Genomic DNA, 17697 nt, shown 5'->3' with positions numbered 1-17697 from the left:
AGGCCAGACACAACAAGGTCGTGTAGAACATGTTCTTTTTCAGGCTACTGTTTGGCATGCCTTTGGGCTTGCCACAGAGTCCCGCTGAGAGAGCAGGGCCAACACATATGTGTTGCACGCTTGTGCGATTTGTAAAAAGCGTATATTTATTTTCTTCCACACAGTGATTATCAATTTTAAACTAAAACTAGAAAAACACCCAGTTTCTTATATACAAACTCCTTGCATCTTAGTCAAAGACAAGATTACCTTAAAAGGTTGCCTTTTCTACTATACATCAGTGCTGCTGATGTGTCCACTTAATTTTTCTTCCTTCATAAGAAGATGCTCCCTGCAGTTAATTTTCTCCAGAATGAAAACACCCATCATAGCAAGATGAAGTCTGTTTGGTCTGGGAATAACTGTTGTTTAATCCGCTCTATCTCTGCCTTGTTGTTTTCATATTCCTTCGCAATATGTTACACTGTGTCACAGTTTTTTGGCACGGGATAGAGTCCTGCACAGGGGGAAAAAAGAAAGTCTTTTAAAAGCGTTGTCGCATTGACTTTTAATTACAGCAATTTTTTTGCAAGACATGTTTAAAAGAAGTCAGATTCAACTTGTGGATTTATTTTTAAATGAGCTAAAACTAACTCAAAGTTCAAATAAGTAAATACTTGACTTTTATTTTTACATAAGCTGTATTATATAGAAATGTAATTCAGCCACAGCTCATACGATTATTAATTATATATTTATATATAATTTGATATATAATTCTATAATTATGCAGCTGTATCTCCCCTCCCAGTCTTCTCACTTGAAGTGAGTAAGTCTTCTCTTTAATCATTGAATTCAGTGTGTAAAGAAGCATCACTATTATATCAACAGACATGCATTGTTTGAAGGGTCGACCTTTACATAGGCCTTTTGATTTAAAACAAAATACAGAACGTAACTGATTTCACATCTCATTAATTCATAAGTCACTTCTCTGTTTACTAATTACTTTTTAATTACTCAAACTGATTGCTGGAACCCTTTTTAGCCCAATGCAGCTAAAAAGTTGAACAGTGATATAATCGATGTGGATTTTCCTTCAACCTTGAATTTAGTTTGAGGCTTTCCAAATCAAAAAAACTCTGCGTGCTACAACGGTGTGCATGGCGTTTCCGCCTGCAGCTTGTCCGAGCTGTGAACAATCAAGGTCAGGTCTGTCTGCCTCAGCTGAGAACAGTGAGCCTTTGTTCAGACGGACTTCTTATCCAACAGTAATGTTTTCACTTTCTGTTGAGCATGGATGGAACCCGGAGGTGTAGGTGGTGGAGTGACTGGAGGGAAGAGCTGGTTTTATTGTGTCTCTTATGGGCAAATGTGTTTCATATTATGTGACTGTGAGGGAGAGAGTGTGTGTGCGGGGTTCGTGTAAAATGCATCAACAATTGCGACAGGCACAATTCTCTTGATCGAACAACTTAAAATCCCATGACCTGAGTAAAGATCAGGCTTTTCCGCTGCAAAAGCACCTGCTGAGACTCACATATGGAGGAGGAAAGAAAAAGATGGATAGACCAAAAGAGACTTATAACCTTCACTCCACCAGATTTTAATAAGAGAAATCCCAAAAAAGGCATTGATTCACCTGGCTGACCTGCTGTTTTTAATAGAGAATAACTATTTTATCTCTCTGGTTAATATAATTTCTTGGCGCGGACGTCTCCCTCTTGGACTCCTCAGGCTCTGGCACGCTTACAGAAGTGTTACTCTGTTACATGCCAGAGAATCTTTTGAATCCACACATGGAAAGTTCTCATAGGCCGTGTGGGCTCATGGGATTGAGCACCTGTTGAGGCCCTCCGATCTGATCACCCATTCAAAGAGACAAAACAAAGAAATGTTGAGAAAATGACATTTTAATTCGACATTTGATCTTACTCAAGCAGACAGCTAATGAAAGACTGGAGAGATCTCTTTAAGCTCAAGTTTGCATCATTTCCTCAACAGTTTTTCTTTTTTTTTATCCTCAGCATTCCACATTCCAGATATTTCTGTTGTGAACACGTACTATTTTTACAAATAGTTTATTGTGTTTTTGTAAGACATGAAAAATGTGTCCCTGAGTTGCAGATATCCCATAAATCTGTACTTATATCAGCTGCACAGAGGAAAAAAAATGACAGAAGAAATCAGATTCGAAGATTGCTGAATGTCCTCCAGTTTTCTATTTTACAATAACAAAATATCTCAACATTTCGAGCTTGTAGGGAGGAAAATAATTTGACTTGAAAGACACGGCTGGAACACAAAACGCTATCACATTCTTTTTGGTGAATTCCAGGTTGCGAAAACAGTCGTGATTGGTCAAAGCAAAAGTGGTGTGTCTGGCAACCATTGTCTCGTTTGCTATAAGTCCATTATTATGCAAGTTGGTTATTGTGGGTGCAGCCGGCGCTTCTGTGAGGGCAGTCAGACGTGGCAGAAGATGGAGAGTGTAGATTTACCCCAGTGGAAAACTAAACATCTGTCGGCTTGAAAGGACTCACACTCATGTACAACTCGCAGGTCTCAAAACGAGCACATACGCATGCACATCTAGTACAAACACCCATATGCACACACACTGTAGTCCAAAGCCTTTCGGGAATTTCGTTGAATACAAGGAGCAATAGAATTCCATCGCACATGCCAGGGGTTTCATGCCAAATTACCCTTTAATGGGATATTAAATGGCAGGAATTTGTCTGAATGTTTTTCTTCTTGCTCAGTACCAGATTTCACTCCGTCTAATATCATATATATCATTACATGCCAAATGACTCCCAACGTTTCTGTAGACTGAGACTGAGAGATCTCAGTCAGACATTTTACATGAGATTGACAGTGGCATGTATTTTCAGGTTCTCCCCTTAATGGACTTTGGTTACAGCTGCACACAGTAGCCTGATGGTGACAGTGAAATGCTTGCCAGTGCATCTACTGATGTGGAAAAGCACCCATAGCTCAAAACTTGTCAGTGGTCAAGCAACTTATCAAACCTAGCAAGGTTTGATAAGTTTCCAATAAAGGGATTGTTGTGTGCTTGTTATAAAGTACACATTTAATGAACTATGATAATGACATATTGCCGATAAGCAGATGAAAATCGGGTAAAATTGAGATCAGTTTGCTTATGTGCTCACAGTGAAAGTGCTAATATGCTGATGTTTTGAAGGTAATATTTGGCTTCTCCATTTATCCTTATCACCAAAGTTCATGGCAATCCATTTTTAACCTGATGGGACAGATGGTTTGTTGCTCAGAACCGTCTGGGAAGTTATCCATGGAAACTGTTTGGAAAAGGGCAAGAACTTTACATAAATACTTGGCAGGTGATTGGTTGAAACGTCTGTCTATCAACTTCCTCAAACAGCGGAGCCAGTTGGTTAAAATCAAACTCTCGTTGAGGCCAATTGAAAGAGGAGCGACCATCTTTTCAATCGAGAAAAGAAATTAAGGAAGAGATTTTCTCTGGCTGTGGTGGAACTGGTGCTACGTAAACGTTTCACATTGACTATTACACTGATAACCACAGCTGCCGGTCGAGGAAGCCAGTGTTCCGATCCACTGTGCCTTGAACACACACGCATAGCTTGAAGCCTGGCAAGATGGATTCTCTTACAAGAACCTATCTCAAGATAAATCTATTCCTATAGCTTCGAGGATTTTTTCATGTAGAACTCCAATTTTTTTCATACAAGTCCAATCGCAGGAGTCATTCATCCTCTGGTCACATGATCTGTCCCACAGACTTTCATAAGAATTTATCAAAAAATGTTTGAGACAATTTAATCTGAAACAAAGTGGCGGACCAACCTTAAACCAAAGCCAGAAAACTTCATTTCACAATCCTTGTTTATTTGTTTTTCTGTTTATCAGTTGTGGTAAAATAGGTCAAATTTGTATCCTGATAATGATAATATACTTAGAAAATACCAAAATGCAGGCATTTATAATGTTTGGCCTGTTCTTCATCCTAATTCAGTGTTATAGTACACCAACAGCTGTTACAGAGAACTAAACACAAAGAATATTTGAGTTTGATGGGGATTCCGCTAGCTTTGCATGCATCAGGTTATAAACCAAAGTACTCAACCAATTTCAGGGATCACCAAAGTTAGAACAAATCATTGTGAAGGGAATATGTCTGCAGCGACCAAAAATAAAGTGTCAATGTTCAAACTGGCCAAAATGGTCAATTATTTATTTTTGTCTATTATTTCTAAAATCAACCGCACTTTAATTCATTTATGAAACCGAGTATTTCTGCCACAGAAATATAGATCTGACAACTTATTTCTTAAGGCGCTGTTTAACACATTGGTCTCTTTGAAATCCGCTCAGTGAAAACAGCAGTGTTTGATGGCAGCCGCTAAGACCCTATGGGCCTTTCAAATTAGGTCACAGAGAGTGCCAGACAGTTATTGAATCATGGAGAGTTCAGTGGCACTTAAGCACCTCTGGAGTCATCCAGATGAATGGAAGAAAAGTCATCTTAATGTGGAAAGAAATGGGAGTTTTTGGATTTCTTTTCACGAGATAAAAATGGTAAATGTGATGAGATGATACAAAAAAAATCTGCCATGGCTGTTTTCATATTTTCATCTAACAAGCTACACTTGTTACTTGTTATACTAAACTGGATTTCCTTTATCATTAATATCTGTCTCGTTTCCTCTCAAAGAGAAACTCAACTTTGAGGATGTATGCAGCGGTCGTGTTGAAGGCTGGTGGTGCTTGTGTCTGATTTAATGCTTTGATTTACTGAGTGATGAGCAGTATTGAAATTTACTGTAGGCAACAGAGCAACAGAAAGGACAATGCTCAACGCAGGGCCACTTGATGACAATGAGCCACTCCCAGTAGGTGATTGATGTGGACCTCTTGTCCCAGGAATTTAGAGATGTGGACAGACAGGCTGTGATTTGCTCTTTCCATAGTTCCATAGGAAAGGAGAAAGAGAAGACAAAGCGAGGAGGGGTTTGAGGATGCTATCCAAGACAGCAACTCTTGCCAAGACTCACTGGGTTCAGGTTAGGCTTTAGAAATCAGTGTGGAGGGGATGAAAAGAGGACAGGGAGTGAGGCACTTGTTCCATGCAGATAAAGAGTTGAGTTTCCTCAGCAGCAGCCTGCTGGGAGAAGAACAACAGAATGGTGGTAGTGGCTGATAGGCAGAGAGGGCCTGGTCAGAAGACTTAAGCATATGCTTCAATGAATATCTTCTTGGATTTCTTCTCATAATGATAGGAAGATAACGCAAATCTGTGAAAGGCATCTACTCTGTGGTGTTTGAGGCTGTCATAACCAAGAAACTCATGTTTATAATCTAACCTAACACTATTGATGGGATGAACTGAAACTCCAAAGTGTGTGTCGATTAGGAAGGGCAACTTCGGATGAAGCATCCGTTCTCTCAGATATCTGATTTCTGAGATTGGCGGCCGTGGCTCAGTGGTTAGAGTCGGTCGTCCAATAACAAGAAGGTTGGCAGGTTTGATTCCTTGGTGGAACTGACAGCTGGAGGGGTGTCAGTCCTCCTCCTTGTCACGGCGGAGGTGCCCTTGAGCAAGGCACCGTACCCCCATGCTCCCCGGGAGCTGTGAATGGCTGCCCACCGCTCCAGGTTGGCATCTGTCTCTATGAGTGTGTGACCCTGTGCATGTGTGTGTCAACAGGTGCCAACCTGGATGGGTTAAAAGCAGAGGACAAATTTCGTGTGTATGCATGACAAATCAAATCTGATCTGATCTTATCTTGTGATTGATAACATAGATTTGGTTATGTGGGATGGAGCAAGTTTACAGGATATTTGACTGTGTGGTAGTATTTTAGATTCTTCTTTACCGTTTTTTATTCATTTTCTAGATTACAATAATAAAAATCATCCATCCATCCATCCATTTTCTATACCGCTGAATCCGTCGGTCGGGTCGCGGGGGGTCTGGAGCCTATCCCAGCGGTCAATGGGCGAGAGGCTAATAAAAATAAAATAAATAAAATAATATAGTGCAAATACTAAAATAGATAAGGTGATGTTGGAGGTTTAAATATTCTATAACGATAAAGACATTGATTGAAATTAAAATGTTTAATACTTGTGCACAATATACTACGGAGCCCGGCAAGTGCCACCAGGAGAGTGAAAAAAAACGTGGAAAACCGTGTGCACTGCTGAGTATTCAAGGCCTTGAGAAATTAATCATTTTTTAACAGTATTTGCCGGAAAACTTCTGTTCTTAAAAAAAATAGGAGAAAGCAGTGCAGTACAAATGAATGCCGTTACTGCAGAGGAGTAGACTTGATCTTAGAGTGGGAAAGGGGAAACATTAGGTAATATGAATGCATACAAGATAATTGCATTTTTTTTCCATAGGTCTTTGGAGTCCATCCCAGCTGCAGTTGAGCAAGAAGCAGGGTACACCCTGGACAGGTAGCAAGTCAGCCACCGGCCAACACAGACAAACAAGCATGCTCACTACTAGCTAGATGTAGAATCACCAGTTAAACTAACATACACGCTTTTCAACTTTGTGAGGAACCCAGAGCCTCCGGAGATAACCCATGCACACACGTGGAGAACATGCAACTTCACACAGAAAGGAGTCAGCTGAGTTTCAGACGGGGGAACCTTCTCGCTGTTAGGCAACACTGTGATTTTGAAAGTTGGCACCTTTTCCTGAGGTCTAATGTGCTTTGGTTAAAATATTAAAGGGATTATAGTTCTACAGCTCATTTTTCAGCCATGTCTTTACAGCTCTACTCAGGCACATGACTGCCTCTCTACACTAATCCACCCATCTCTTCTGCAGGGTGTACCTTACTTGAGATTGGTGTACAGCTTCGTGGCACCATGCAACCATGTATTTTGGGTGCAAATTACACTTAATAATCCTTGAAGCACTTTATTATCATAATGGAGAGTATACACTACCACACTCAGCAAACCAAGTGTAGTGGGGCTCTTGAGCAAGGGCTACTTTAATATTTTTAACACATTTTTTTTTTATATATTTGAACATTACAAAGACCTTGCTGTTTTAATAAAGACAGAATTTTAACCTACATTTCCTTTCAGTTATCTTAATTTTTGGTTATTTTCTCATAGCAGCTTCAGCACTGGTTGAGCTCTTTTGGTTGGAATAGAAATCTTTATTATATGTTTTTAGAGGCTAATGTTAAGCGCTGTTGCTTATACGGGCACTGTGCTTTAGGTGTGACGAGTTTGTTTTTTTAATGCAGTGCTGCATTCACTTATAAATGCAGAAAAAAAAAAAGTAAATGCCAACAAGTTGTCCCTTTTCCTAGTGAAGATATAAAACATTATACAAAGTACTGGTAAAACATCGCTAGCTTTCTCCTTAAGCTAAGTGAACTTGTTAATGAATATTTGCTGTCAGCAGCAAAGCAAAAAAGCAGTTTTTTTAATTAACCAGCAAAGGCAGGCAGATGTGAAGTCTAATATAAGAATTATTAATTGATAATAATTCTACTCTAAACTGGGATTATGATCGGTATGCTGTAAATCTGACCAAATCACCAGATAACATATTTCAGACCAAGGTGGCCCCCACCCAAAAGACAGGTTTGTGTTTTTTAACTAATTTTCAATTTGTATTCCTTTTTTCCTGAAATCATCATCAGTACAGAGCCTTAAATAAACCATATGCTGGTTAAATATGCGCATATATGTTCAGATTTACCACTAGCTTTAAAATCTTTGTGTCTCCAATCTCACCAAACAAACGTATTGTTGTTGCTTGCTAGGTGAATTCCGCATTAAGTTAATCTCCTCTTTTATTGCTTATTACAAGATGGCTTAAGGGCCGTCCTTTGTTATTTTAAAGGTTAGTGAGAAACAGTCCTCATTTGAATTTTATCCCTGTGGGCTGGGTATGCGACACTATAGATAATATAACTAAGAAATATACTAGAATTCATAAACATGTTGTGAAGCAAGGTCTTTTTTGAGGTATGCAAAGTGCTTCAGGGTGTGGTGGCTTCAATGGTGGGAACAACTAGCAGTTGGCAGAGGTAGGGTTTAATCCTGGCATGTGGTACAGCTTCATGTGAATGGAAAGGTGGATAAAGAGACGCAGAGTGTGAGGAGAGGGGGAAAAAAAAAAACAGCAGTGTACCTCTGTCACTGGAAGATGGGATGTTGGCTTCCGAGTACTTCACAGAGGCTGGGTGTAAAGTAAATAGAAGGCTGCAACAGACTGAGCCATCATTCTGCAGAGGAGAGTTAACAGACAAACATCGACACAGACACTGTTTACACGCAACTTCCTAACATAGAACTGGAGGAGAGTGGAATAATAAGCCCTCTCAAACCTGATCATTTTTAAATCGTCGGCATGCCAAGACTTTCTGGGACGATTGCGCACGCACACACACACACACACATACAATCGGGTCTCTGGATTCAGAAAACTCACTGCCTAGTCAGTGAAATCAAGCCACTGCTCTGTGTAAAAAACAAATTGTTTCCATTTTAAAAACCAAGCCGTGTCTAGAACAAAAGACTGCCATTGTGTTCCCACGGGATGGAAGAGAGCAGAGGGAAGTTTAACAAGAGAGCAGAGGTGTGACCCAGTGAGGACGCAGAACACACACACACAGAAATCCCCCAAGAGTGTGAGAGAGCAACTGAACTACCACAGTGAAGAATTGCAACATAATGATGCAGTGAGTACTGCGCAAACATATCATTTGGCCACCAGATCCCCAAAAAAAAGGCTATTTTTGTTCACATGTAAACACTTAAAAATCTGAATAACGTTTACTTGTGGTTCCTCCTTTTTTTTCACTCCTTAATGTGTGTGTTTTGCACACCGCAAACAACAGCCATTCATCCCAAGGGATGTCACTGAGAACGCTGTGATGAAAGCTCCTGGCGCAGGACACTCGGGCCTGTTCCGTCTCTTTTCTACCTGCTCTATCAAAGCAGTGATAACAGGCTCGTCTGTTCATCATCAGCCATGTGTTCCTGTTTTCATGGAGTCAACACTCGAGGCACGATCTGTGTGATCCTCAGAGATCCCATATCTCTCCCTTTCACCCTTTTTGTGATTATCATCTGTTGCCATGTCAACTCCCAATTCCTGATCACGATGAGCCTGTTGATTCCTGTTTTTCGGTTGTCCACAACACCGTGGCAAACCACGCACAGCCATACAGAGTCTTGCACACCCGCCAAGACAACGTATTTACACTGCTTACTTGAACATTACCCTCTTCCCATTTTGGCTGATTTTCGGAGGCCCTGATTACGCTGTGTTTACTGGCACTCGTAAACACAATGACAACCTGGCAGTGTTTAAACATCTGAAACACTGTTATTATTTCTCCATCTAGCAAGAAGACATAAGGCAATCCTCATTGCTTGGTTATCTGGCCCAACCGCAACCTCACCAGTGTGTCATCTGCTGGGCAGACACAAGGAAAAAAAAAGCAGCACAGAAAAAGCAATGCCCTGGGATCATTGTTTGGGAAGCGGGTTAGTATCTGTCTGGCTGTCTCGCTGCTCATATCTACCTTTCAAAAGTCTAGAATCTAATCATTCGACATTTTGTCAAGTGGTGAAAATGTTGTCAGGACAAATGGAGAAGGCATTAAACTCGCTCCATGTATGATGTCTTTGGCTAACTGAGTGGAATTGACAGTTTGGTTTTTTGGACCCTTTGGCTTATTCAGCACCCGAAGAAAAGTCAGAGAGAGGGATAATATAAAAGTAGTGTTGGCAGAGCATAAGGCAGTGGAGTGCCAAGGCATCTCTAACTTCATTTACAGACTCTTCTTGACATTATAAAAGGCACACACCACCAGTAAATAGTGTATATATGAAAGATAGATCTCAGAGGCCAAAAACATGAGTCTAACACCTTGTGGCTCAAATCAGAGATAGCATCAGCAGATGTCACAGTATGTGGCCTGAAGGGTTTGCCATTTTCTTTTTTGTATTAACCAAAAGGACACGTCTAAAAATAATTAATGGAAGTCGCACATCTGCACATGTAGATAGCATCTGCTAAGCTTTCACGGCACATTTGTTGACGTAGGTAGAGTCGAGGTTTCAGGGAGATACACGCTCTGTTTACGCAGCATTATGACCCATCTGTGATTTTAGTAACTCCGGACTCATTCTCAGAGCTTTATTGGCTGCATGAGACTTCAAAGAGGCTGTTTAACGACATGCTGAACTGGTTTCTTTCTGACCTGTGCTGTGGTTGCACAGGCCAGCAGTAAGCAGAATGTCGGGTCTGCAGCTTCGCTCTGTGTCTCATCACCTGCTTTAAAGGACATCAGCTGAGCTCATTTCTTTACTTCATCAATTTGCTTTAGATTCGCTTGTATGTGTGTCTAACTTCATCAGACTCCCTCTCTTTAGTCATAGTGAAGTCAACTAATTTCACCGTCTGCCCACTGACACAGAATGCTCCTAGACAACTTCTTAGTCTTTTTTTAGGATAACTTCTGAGTTGCCAGGTTTCTGAGTAGCTGTCATCAAGCATGATTACACAACACAAGAAAGAAATTATTTATTGTTTTAGTAAGACCAAACCTCTACTTTAAAAATGTATGTTAGACTGAAATAGTGCTCCTCAAAAAATTGGACCAATACCCAGAGAATATTGAGGTTTGAATCACTCCTTTATATATATACACTCATCTAGACTTAAATGGGCCATGTTGCTCCTTACATGATCCAAAGTAAAGCATAAGTGCACATTGATAAAGCTTAATTCCCAATAAAGCTGCTCTCATTTATGTATTGTTTGGGTTTTTTTGTCACAAAGCAAATCGTGTTAGAAATTGTGATTGAAAATCAGCTCATTAAGACCACATGTCAATTTGGTCTTAATGAGCAGTCTGAAAACTTAAAGCGTTTTCAGACTGTCGCTCTGCTCTAATAAAATCCTGATTTTATAACTGTAGCATTACCTAAAGAAATCCCCATTCTAGTAACTTAAAAACAGTGTCTGTGTAGTGAATTCAGCCATGCTTGCATGTACAACAATGGACCACAGAGAAAGTTAGAAGGAGCAGCATCTTTGGACGGTTAGTCACGTGGTCCACAGCATCCTGGCTTTGGACAGGCATCAGTCCCTAACTGCATTTTGCTCTCATGCGTGAACATGGTCCAGTTAATGACCAGGTCAAGCTTTAAATGTAGCCTGTCTCAACTGTGCATGTAAGCGTGTTGAGTGACTTCAAGCTGATGAGATTTTTCACAACTTGGCATCCATAAAAATTTAATTTAGAAATCTCTATGTAGTTTGTCAGACATCAGTAGGTTACTTTTTAGCCAGTGATACAGTTCTGAAATCTTTATTGAAAGGATATTGTCTTAACTTTTGTTACTTTTTAAAATTGGGTTGGAAATGTCGTCAAATAATTGAAGAATCTGTAATAAACATCTTTTTCAATCTGTAATAAACATCTTCTTCAGACGTTTTCTGCTCGGTTATCAGCACATTACCTTCGTTGGGAGCTTTGCACTCATGATATTAGGAAGTCAGGAGAATTCATCTTGAGCTTGTAAGTGATTTGCTCAGCGTAGCATCGTGTCAGAGGAAATGGCTGCCCCGGTTCTATATGAAATTCAAAAGGAGCTGGTTTTATCTTGATATTTAAAACAACAACCATGACAGTCTCCAGGAAGTCACTAGTGCCCCCCAGTAATCCTTAGAGTAATCATACTGAGCTAGGTTAAAGGACTCTCAGCTTCAGCTAACTTTAATGCACCAACCTGACATTGGTTACAATCTTCTACCACAATTCAACCCTTGGTTGGAGAGCATTTTTCAGAAATGTCAAGCCGTTCCTTTAAAATCCTGTCGTTCCTTGAAACTGCTCACATTTAAAAAAAAAAAAATACAACAAAATTTAAAGGAATTTTATAGATTATTCTTGGCAACATGCAACTCTTGGTGGCTAAAATGTACACTAAATTAGAGTAACTTTAATGTAAGACTGCCTGCTAAAAGCCTGAAGTGTCATAAAATGCTTTATGTGTATGTGTGTGTTAGTGTGTTTATTTGTCTGCCTAAGTCAGCCCAACCCATGGTTTGCGCAGAAGGGCCTGACTTGTTTATTGTTGTGTGTTGCTAACAACAGCCCCAGATGGTAATGATGATAGTGAGCCACTCTCCTATATAGTAATCTTAACAGGTGGAACATCATTCCCTCTCTAATTTGTCAGCCCCTGCTTGTTTTCCCTCTTATTCACCCAGATTCGTTAAAGCTAGTCTTTCTTTTTTTGCTCCTTCATCACCCAGCCACAATGTTAAATGAGCTAGTATTTTTGGCCTTCCAGCATGACGCCAGAAACCATCAGACTTCTTAGCTTTCCTCTTTGGCGGTCCGTGAAACCCCACTGTCAGAGAAGCCCAAAGGCAACAGCAAAGTTGACTGAGTGTTCAGTAGCAAGGTAGTAAAGCAAATAAAAAAGGAAAAAAAAGAAAAAGGAATAACAGTGGTTCTCAGTGATTTATTGGCGATTTATTGAGTTGTTGGCGCTGCTCTTGTTTATAAAAATCTTAGTTTTTGATGTTTTAGGCAACTGGCTTTGGAAATACAGTTTTTGCTCGCAGTGATGCATTAGGGGTTAGAACGGTGTCTCGTCACATGTGGGTGCATGGTAGATGGAGTCAGCTTTGCAAACACACCTCCACCTGCTTAGGACCTCCAAGAAAACACTGTTGTGTTCAGAACAGAGCATCTGGACAGTGGCTGCCTCGCACACACTGGAAACACTTAACGTTTGTGGATGGAAAATCTCAACATGCTGCGCTTTGCAGCCCACAGTGACTTCAGAGCACACAAATACTCATTTTCTCTTGCGTGTTACTTGACTTTGATGTTGCTGCTCTTGACCTTTTTTTCTCTGCTGTCACCAGCTAATCTTTACATGAGTGGCAGTAAACACTGACCTAATGTATCTTGGGGGGGCATACACAACAGATAAAAAACAGTGTAATTGGCCTATAATTACAGTGCTATGATTATGGAGAGTTTTGCATATTTGCAATCAGACCCAATCTGCTGTGCAACACTAGCAACAGTCAAGATAGTAGATGGAAACAGAGTGCAGAGAGGATGCCTTCACAGTCTTGACACTCACAACTTGAAAAACTAAGTTGGAAAAATATCTAGAAAACCAAGAGGGATTAAACACTTAAAGACAAGGTACAGATTGAAAACATTTAGTTATCCAACTAGCATTAGTTAACATCTGACTGTGAATAACTTTACGGAGTTGCCCTTTATAAGAGACGAAACAGAGCATTTGTTTTTGGGAGGATGCATCAGAATGGTCAGTCTTGAGTACTAGATCAAGCAGTCTTACATCAAGTCTCCGCAACAAGAGGTAAGCTATTGTGGAGGGGCAGAAGATGAGGGGCCGGGGGGCTATCTCTTGCTGATAAAGCAAGATAAAGGTAAATGCAAAGATGGGACGGCAGGGAGCTGTGACCAGATGAGAATGTGAAGATAATGATGGAAATGTTCAACAAACCAAAACCTAAATCCTCATCCTGTGGTTTTATACCTCTGGGTCATCATGTCCTCATCTCCCGCACACGTGTGCACACACGGTCCTTCTCCTCTTCTAAGAATGATCAACACAGGAAAAATGTGGCGAGAGAGGTCTGTTTCATCTCTGTGGAATACACCTATTACAAAACAAAGTGGAACACTACAGGAAATTTCATAATCAGGCTGACATTAGCCCAAGGCATCACAAGCCCTGTACTGTCAATAAGGGTCACGCTACAGGAGAATAGTTTTTGAAAAATAGAAAGGAACAAGGCAGGGAGTGTGGAGTAATTAGTTGCTTATGGCAGCTTGCAAAGTCCAGAAAACCGGTCTCCAGATATTTTGTGAAAAGCCAGGTTAGATGTGGCAGAGCACAGCAGGCAAAATTCTGTGTTTGCGCTCATTCTGATGGCAGAGAATTTCTGACTTTTGGCCATCAGGCTCTGTTGCCGTCTGTTAACAACAGAACTGTTAAACTCTGAACACAGTGTCCTTGCACAACCTTTTGCAGTCCCTTCTTGAAATCATAAATTCCAGTGAAAATGAAGATTTTCATTAGCAAGAGGGAACGTTTAGCAACGCCCGTCGTGTGTTGTTTTGCGGTGATGGTGGCACAAGGAAGGGCTTGTTAAAACAGGAGCTCAGGTTTAGACATTTACTTTATTAGGGAATGTGGCATTGGGGTGTGTGTTGTTACAGGACACTGGGTATCCCTGGGTGAGGTAGTCGCCATGAGCAATGGAAGAACTACTTTAGTGTGTTAGGACGAGATGGAAATTTTTGGAGAATTTAATGTCTTTTGAACATTCTTAAGTCATCCAATCATCGTTACCTGTTTAAGACCAAACCTCTTACTAGCTGACAGGGCCTTCGTTGTGTGTTTAGTTAACTTGGAGAGCCTTGAGGCTGCGAGGCTAGAAAATCCAGATGCTCTGCTCGCTTTGCCTCATGAAAGGCCGAGCCCTTTGTCATCATATTTTCTGCTGGGCGAAACTCACCTAAGGATTGGCCTAAGAGAGAAGACAGGTTCAGCACAAAACACTTACAGTGATGAACCCCCCCCCCCCACCCCAAACCCACATGAACACTCAGTAAATAGTATGCTGAAATAAACACGCTGGCTGCCCTGAAGAGAAGTTTGGTTTCGTTGTTTAATGACTTTGCTATTCCTCGCTAATGTTTCACATATGAGATAGAGATTGCTCCCATTTGAGGAGGAAAAAAAAAAGCGAGCAGGCATCCGTCTTTCTCTCACTGACTCACTTGCTGCCTTTCCATTCCCACTCAAATCTTTTACGCTCAGTCATTTTCAATCTGATTTTCTTAGACAACTCAATTACATTGGCCCAGGCCCATTTGTTTTTGAACTAAATATTAGAGAATGGAGTTTATGAGTCATAAGAAACGTCTTTCATCTCGATCCTATTAGTCACCTTGCCGCTTGACGGCTTCTTGAAAACGTCCTTTTTTTTGTCCAGCATCTTTAGTAAAGAGAGAAAACAGAGCAACACATGTTTGTGCAGGACAGGGTGTACACATACAGTACAGTACAGAACCTACAAAACTAGGCACACACACACAGATACACACACAAACAGACACGCCACCTAAACATGCATGTTCCGAAAAATCTTCATTGAAACCAGAGAACTCTTGAAAATTGACCCCCCCCCCCCCCATTTGTGCTTTCAGAAACCACAGACCATGGATCAAGTAAATTTGACATGTGAGTGGACTTTCACTTAACTTGCGGCCCAGATCATTTCCTTCTCTTTACAAGCTGAGCTTGACCTCTAATGCATTCTGTTTGTTTCTCTTTGTGCGTGTGTGCGTGTTCCGTTGATGGTCATCAGCAGCAGTGGCGTCGCAGCTACGCAGAAGGAGAAGGTGAAGGGTAAAGATGAGACGTACTGGAAGGAGATCAACGCTGCCATGGCCTTGACCAACTTGGCACAGGGGAAGGACAGCGCCTCCGGGACAACCAGCTGCATCATCCAGAAGTCCTCCCATATAGCAGAGATCAAGACTGTTAAAGTGCCGCTGGTCCAAAGATATTAGCTCTGACGTCGTCCTTCCATCCCTCTATGCAAACGCGCAAACAGTCCTATTTCAGTAAACTTGCTGGAATCCAAATAAATTCCCTCAGAAATGAAAAGAACTTTGTTTAAGGAAGGTAAATCATGGAGAGAGGGGGCGGGTGGGTTTGGAGCTAAATAAAACTCATTCTATTTGGTGTTATTGAAAAAATCTTCAAAAGAGGCCTTTATCATCCTTTTTCTTAACTGGACTGATGTGAGAGTGTCACTGCAGCATTTCTTAAAAAGTGACGCTTTTGTAATGTTAACTTATTTTTTACGAGTCTTTTTAAAACTTTCTTCTTTTATATGCTTCAACTTTTGAATTTACCAAAGTGCCTTTGTTTCTTTTTTTGTTTTTTAGATGAATAACTCATTGATTGTGGTTAATGGGCATACTGATACTGAGGTGCCTCTGGAGTTTGTGTAGGAGCATCTTGCGTCGCAGACATTATTCAGCATTCGCTTTGTGTGTGTGAAAACTCCCAGCAACATTAAGTGCCTTAAAGACCTAAAAGTGAGCTCACTATCTGTGGCACTGATGAGCTCAAATAGCACACACCTGCATAGATACACAGCTGTGTAGAAAATGCCCAACATGAATTAGCCAAAGGCATTGTTCTTATTTTGACTGGAGTCTTCATTTTGACTGTAAACTGAACACTGCTGTGTCTCAGTAGACTTAGTTTCTGGCAGGCCTTCAGTAACTTCTGGATATGTAGATAAGCAGCCAGCTCTCTCCTCCCTGTCCACATCCCGGCCTTGGATTTCATTTACCAGCGAAGGATTCTTCTCTTATCGCGGCTTTTAGTTGCTGAAATGTGCACAAGCGCTCAGCTGGACCCATTTGAAGACACATTTACGCAGATCTGCAGGTTCAGTGGGAGAATGCAGTGACCTAAAAGGGATGTTTTTACTTTGCATTATCAGTGTTTTATGTGGACAGTGCTGCCTTTACTCATTTGTGCACAGAACACCACCCCACACACACACACACAAACACACACACACACACACGCGCGCCTTTTGATCCTCATCCATTCTCAGCTGTTTAACATTACATTCAAATAGCTGCTCACAAGAAGACAGAGAAAAGGCTTAAAAGTTTGATTTTGTACCCCATTTTTTTTACTTCAAAAAACACATCAGTATTATGTCAGCCAAGCAAGTGTTAAAAGTGTTTCTTATTGTCTGGTTATTTTGTTTCCGATCAAAACTCGGTTTCTCCTAACTCTATTCCATTTAGTTTCTTTTGTCATTCGGTGGAAAGAACCTCTTCTAGAGAAAGTACTTATAAATGGTGCATATGTTGTAAACGTTTGTGGTGAGCGATGCCAAGCTCACAAATGGGGAAATTCAAGTTGGACTAATGGAAGAAACTGAAGTCGGCCCTCTGTGCTGACTTTTTAATTTTATGTATATCTTCAAGGTACTGTTTATGTGTGTCAAAATGTACACTCTTTCATAAATTGTGCAGTTTTTTATTTTTATGACACCAAGACTGTTGTTATGGTCAAGGACTTTGCGAGGGAGTGAAGCTGCACATGGGGACTTTTTTTTTTTTTTTTTTTTTTTTTTACATGTCTTGAATGTGCAAACTGTTGAAAAAAAAAAAGCTGCACTTAAAGTTCTTGATTGTCAATGAAAGAAAAGTCAAATAAATGAAGGACAGCCTTATATTATTTTGATTAGTGTACCTTTGGAAGTATAATGAAATGAATCGCACTCGCCAATCCCCAGGCACTGTTTGCTTATGCAGTGGGGATGTTAGGCTCCAACATGTGTTTTTTATACTCTTGATCCAGGCATGGTAGCTGTGAGTGGTGCCGGGCCCGTGTTTCTCAGCACGTCTGAACCGCTGGACCACTCGTGACCCTCGCACCTCACACGATAGCCGCACGCCGGGAGGAACCATAATAGAGCGGGGGAGGGAGGGCTCAGAAACAACCCTCTGTTGTTCTGCCATCCTGTCATCGCTCCCCCAACAATGATGTTAACAAAGGGGTTTTCTACAGACAGGACTTTGGTACTGTACTTTCTCCAGCACAAACCCTGCGTTCACAACATAG

At 40.9% G+C, this 17697-nt stretch overlaps 1 protein-coding gene across 4 annotated transcripts in view; it reads left to right on the top strand.

Annotated features, from left to right (window-relative positions):
- mkxa (mohawk homeobox a) overlaps nucleotides 1–17172 on the top strand; it is a 28528-nt gene extending 11356 nt beyond the window's left edge. Inside the window, exons 6-8 of one of the 4 annotated variants that reach the window (XM_075452315.1) lie at nucleotides 6391–6447; nucleotides 15246–15279; nucleotides 15407–17172. In XM_075452315.1, coding sequence (XP_075308430.1) covers nucleotides 6391–6447; nucleotides 15246–15279; nucleotides 15407–15611 — 296 coding nt within the window. In that variant the 3' untranslated portion in view covers nucleotides 15612–17172. The remainder of the gene's footprint in view (nucleotides 1–6390; nucleotides 6448–15245; nucleotides 15280–15406) is intronic. The other 3 variants (XM_075452313.1, XM_075452316.1, XM_075452314.1) reach the window with 3 other exon arrangements.
- The last annotated feature ends 525 nt before the right edge of the window (nucleotides 17173–17697 follow it).

Source organism: Odontesthes bonariensis, chromosome 20, assembly GCF_027942865.1.
Source record: "Odontesthes bonariensis isolate fOdoBon6 chromosome 20, fOdoBon6.hap1, whole genome shotgun sequence".
NCBI lineage: Eukaryota > Metazoa > Chordata > Actinopteri > Atheriniformes > Atherinopsidae > Odontesthes > Odontesthes bonariensis.
This window is presented reverse-complemented; position numbering and strand designations above follow the sequence as displayed.